The sequence below is a fragment of the Penaeus chinensis genome, chromosome 30 (assembly GCF_019202785.1).
Source record: "Penaeus chinensis breed Huanghai No. 1 chromosome 30, ASM1920278v2, whole genome shotgun sequence".
Lineage (NCBI taxonomy): Eukaryota > Metazoa > Arthropoda > Malacostraca > Decapoda > Penaeidae > Penaeus > Penaeus chinensis.
In genome coordinates this window covers 1,258,215-1,262,534 of record NC_061848.1, presented here as the reverse complement: position 1 = coordinate 1,262,534, position 4,320 = coordinate 1,258,215, and the positions used below count along the sequence as shown (strand labels likewise).

The window sequence follows — 4,320 nt, the reverse complement described above, 5'->3', positions numbered from 1 at the left end:
AGATCTCCAAAATATCTTGAATTTCATTTGTATATGCCTCAAATTAACTTCTAGGGCCGAATAAATACACTAAACCCCTTATCAAGCAAGGGGACGGCAAACGAAAGCGCAGGTTGGCCTTTTGTTTACAAGCCCGAGTTCAAGCAGGGAAGCGACCCCGACCGCTCGCCCATGTCTCTCGCCGCGGCCTCCCTCGCCTAGCCCGCTGGCCGCTCGCTTCCGCTTTCTGTGCATTTGCCCGCGTACTGCGGTTATCGGTGCAAGCTCAAGAGAGAACGCTGAAAGCTGAGCTCCGGGACCGAAGGAGAGTCGTGCATCTCGAGGAGTAACAAGTAAATTTGTTTTTAAAATTCTGTTACGTGATTTTTTTAGGATAAAATTAATGAAGACAGAACGGCCTCAGGCGATGCCATGGTCTCTGCGCTGTGCACGCAGCTCAAGGCCACTAAAGCTGCCCCGCATACATGCCTGGCACCCGCCTCCTGCCGAAGAGCCCAAGGGCGCCTGAGCCCAAGGGCGCCTGAGCCCAAGGGCGCCTGAGCCTCGCCAGAACCAGGACTGCCTCGTCCTGGCCGAGCCCGAGGGCGCAGGCCGTGGCAGCTCTCGATCTGTTTGTGCAAGAACTTGAACAAGCGAGTTTGGGGTTGCCTTTTCTTTGTGCAACTTGATCTCAATTCCTACTAGGAATGTTTTCCACTGTGTTGCGTGTGGCCGATGCGTTAGTTTTCTGTAGAGCTGAAAAGTCGTGCAGTAGGTCGATACTGCTGTTGTGTGGAGGGGTTAATTATAAATTTTCGTCTTTAATGTTTTGCCTGAAGTTGTTAATGATGGGATTTTGTCAAAGTGGCAGAATTAGATCAACATCAGTAAAGATAAGATCAAAACAGATAAAGTTATCATGTCACAAGGACTGCATAAAGATTTAGAAAATGAATGATGTTCTTAACGTTATTGTAAAATCTCATGTGGAGTGCTAATAATGTACTGGTAGACTGTTCTAAGCTTTTTGATTATATAATCTAACTGATGTAATTTTAGGATATTGTTACATTCCTTTGCCAATGTTACATAATGGTCTATACTTTGGATGATTTTTAGAAGACTGGATCACTTGTTTTCCAACTCATAAGTGATGACGCTGGTAAATCCAAATGGATATTTCATATTTGTGTTCTTTACTTTATAGGTTTCATTTAACCCCTTCACAACGGGTCACTTCTCTGGACGTCATAACAAACCGCTCAAAATGTGGTGTGTGGCTGTACGCCACGTTGACGTGCCAAAAACGCTCTGAGGCGGTGATTCGGCTTGATGTACCAAACTCCTGCGCTCAAAGTCGGCGCGTTGCCATGATCGCCAGAGCGTATATTTTTTTTTTAGTTTACTACACCCGTCACCAAGGGGTTAATATACATTTAGAAATTTACTGCAATTAAAGTGCCGCTAGTTGCCTTGCATTCTGAGATGAAGATAATGTTTCTGGGGGGTGTTGGGGGGGCAGAGCACCCTATCAACCCTCCCCTCAAACATGTCCAGGCACGTTCAATTAATTTTGTGATTTGGAGTTGTGGGCTTCTCTAGTGAGTTCATCCGTACTTGAGAGAATGACCAAAACTTGCAGGAAATGAATGGCTACTAGTCGTTTTGGTGACTTCAACCATTTTTAGTCACAAGTGTAAAAAAAATTGTTTTTGGCCAAGCTCTGCATACAGGCTTGTCACTTGTAACTTTCTCATAGTGATCAAATTCTAGCATAGAAACCATCAACCAGCCTTTGATAGCACCATTACCTCAACCTCATGTTTTTCTTTCTTATATGCATATAGTATGCATATATATAAATATACATACACATACATATACATATACATATACATATACATATACATATGCATATACATTGACCTATATTTTTCTTGCTTCATTTACAAAAACATGATGTTTGATGTGTTTATTTTTCTATATTGTGTAAAAAAAAAAAAGGCATGATATGAGAAAGAAAGGATTCATAATCTTAATTGAATTGTGAATTATATCATGAAGTATATATATTAAAGTGAAGCATGAATTCAAATCCCTGTACTATGAGGATTTATAGACTTAATAATATTTTTGAATCACTGTTATTATTATTCAGAGTCAGATAAAAAGTAAATTCTTAACTTTTTCTAAACCCCCTGCTAGAATGTCAGTGGAGGGGCAGATAGATGGCCCGCAGCCGGCGATGACGGAGGCGCAGCAGGGACTCAACAACTTCTGGCCCAAAGTCACTGAGGAGATCAGGCAGCTCACACAGGTTTGGTTTCCGGCTTTCTTGGGATTACTCCGATAATTTTGGAGATTTGTTTGTGGAGATTTATGACTACAGTTATATATATTATTTTGGTTATAATTTTCTTTTATTTATATTTGTTTCAGTATTTGGTTAATTTTTATTTGAAATATTTATCATTTAGAAACCATATCTGTTATAAATTTGTCCATCACATCAACAGTCCTTAGCTACTCTCCTAAAGTTAGCCGTCATTTCTCTTCATCCTTGAGTTTTTCCATAAAAGGCTTGGTTGGGAATGTATTCAGATGTGATAGACCTTACTTACACAGTGTGTTACTGGCATTTACATATCAGAAGGTTATAGGGGTGCCAGAGCAGAAAGGTTAAAGCAGAGGGTCAGAAGGGGGTGGTGGGGCTGGTTTACCCTTCTCCAGCAGCATATCAAGGGAAACAACATGGGTAGTGTATGGGACATCATGATTGATCTTCAGGATATGGAGTACTAAGTATGGCAAATTAAAGATGATAATATTGTAGAGAACAAAATGTTGGATTCATTGGTACAAGAAGCAATCTGCACACAGACACTAACACCACAAATGGAGGAAAAAGTTTGTTGAAAAGTGTCGCTCGTATCCTAAGTCAACTTGGAGCTCCCAAGTTTCAACTGATCTTGCTGTGCATACCTAGGTGAAGACAGTGATTCCTGGGTGGGTGTGCCTCCATCAACCCTCCCCTCAGGCATTGCCTGAAGGGCACGTCCAGTCATGGCAACTTAGATCTTTGAATAGATTTTGTGATGTAGAGTTGGGGACTTAGTCTGTGGCAAGTGCGTCTGTACTGAAGAGATATACTTATATATTACCTTAACTTCTCAAAATATTCACAAAATAAAAGAACCAGCTAGAGTACATCTCATGGACTGATACAGCTTTCATGTACAAGAAGAAAGCAAGGGGTTCACACAGATTCACCAATTTCCCCTGTTTGTTTAGCTGTTCATTAGTGTATTAATCCACTCTATCAGTTTCTCTGGAATCAACAGACAGACTTGAGGCAGCAGGAGTTACCGCTGGCCCGGATCAAGAGGATCATGAAGCTGGATGAGGATGTGAAGATGATCAGTGCGGAGGCCCCTGTTCTGTTCAGCAAGGCGGCAGAAATCTTCATCACAGAACTCACATTGCGAGCTTGGATCCACACAGAAGACAACAAGAGGAGGACACTTCAGGTAACAGTTGTCAAAGGCTTTTTTTTTTCTTTATTTTTTAGTTAGGTAAGGTTAAGTTTTAGTGAATTTTCTGTTTGGTGTAGTATTTTTTCAAATAATAAACATTTTTTGTTGAAGACTATAAGAATTACGGCTTGCCAAAAATGGGTGTTCATGTACAAGTATTTGTAGTCAGTTTTATTATTAATTTTTTTTCATAAGATGTATTTGATATATCATATTTGCATTTCTCTTTTTATTTCCCCAACTTACCCCATTTCATATCTTGCTAAAAATTATCTCTCATAATACAAGACGAAGCTGTGTTTGTAAGGATCTTGATCCTGTTGCAGAGAAACGACATAGCCATGGCCATCACAAAGTACGATCAGTTCGACTTCCTGATTGACATCGTGCCCAGAGATGAGCTCAAGCCCCCCAAGAGCAGGGAGGAGTCGAGTCGGACGGGTGTCCCTGCTGACCAGGTAAAAGTCCACTGGTATTGTGTTTATTTTACATTGAGACATGTAGTTATTAACATTTATTTGTTTCTGTTGAATTGTACTCTCTCTTTTTTGCTTATTTATTGTATCTCCTTTTATGTATTTAATTTTGATACTGAATTATGTGTTGATATAATGTGAGAACATGATAATGGTACTGGTGCAGTGCTCTAGTCTTCTTCCATCCTGAAGAACTTTTAGTGAATACACTTTGCTGAGAAAGTAAATTCTCTTTGAATTCTCATTTTAAGACAAACAGTTTTGGTGTTTATCTTGATGGAAACTCCTGCTTCCCTTCTCCAATCAGCCCCTGTTTTGAGGATTCAAAGTCA

At 40.3% G+C, this 4,320-nt stretch overlaps 1 protein-coding gene across 3 annotated transcripts in view; it reads left to right on the top strand.

The window, feature by feature from the left end:
- The first annotated feature begins 125 nt into the window (after nucleotides 1-125).
- Nucleotides 126-4,320, top strand: part of LOC125041526 (nuclear transcription factor Y subunit gamma-like) — an 11,424-nt gene continuing 7,229 nt past the window's right edge. For all 3 annotated transcript variants that reach the window (XM_047636544.1, XM_047636545.1, XM_047636543.1), the window contains exons 1-4: nucleotides 126-332; nucleotides 2,185-2,296; nucleotides 3,321-3,506; nucleotides 3,839-3,970. In XM_047636544.1, coding sequence (XP_047492500.1) covers nucleotides 2,186-2,296; nucleotides 3,321-3,506; nucleotides 3,839-3,970 — 429 coding nt within the window. In that variant the 5' untranslated portion in view covers nucleotides 126-332; nucleotide 2,185. The remainder of the gene's footprint in view (nucleotides 333-2,184; nucleotides 2,297-3,320; nucleotides 3,507-3,838; nucleotides 3,971-4,320) is intronic.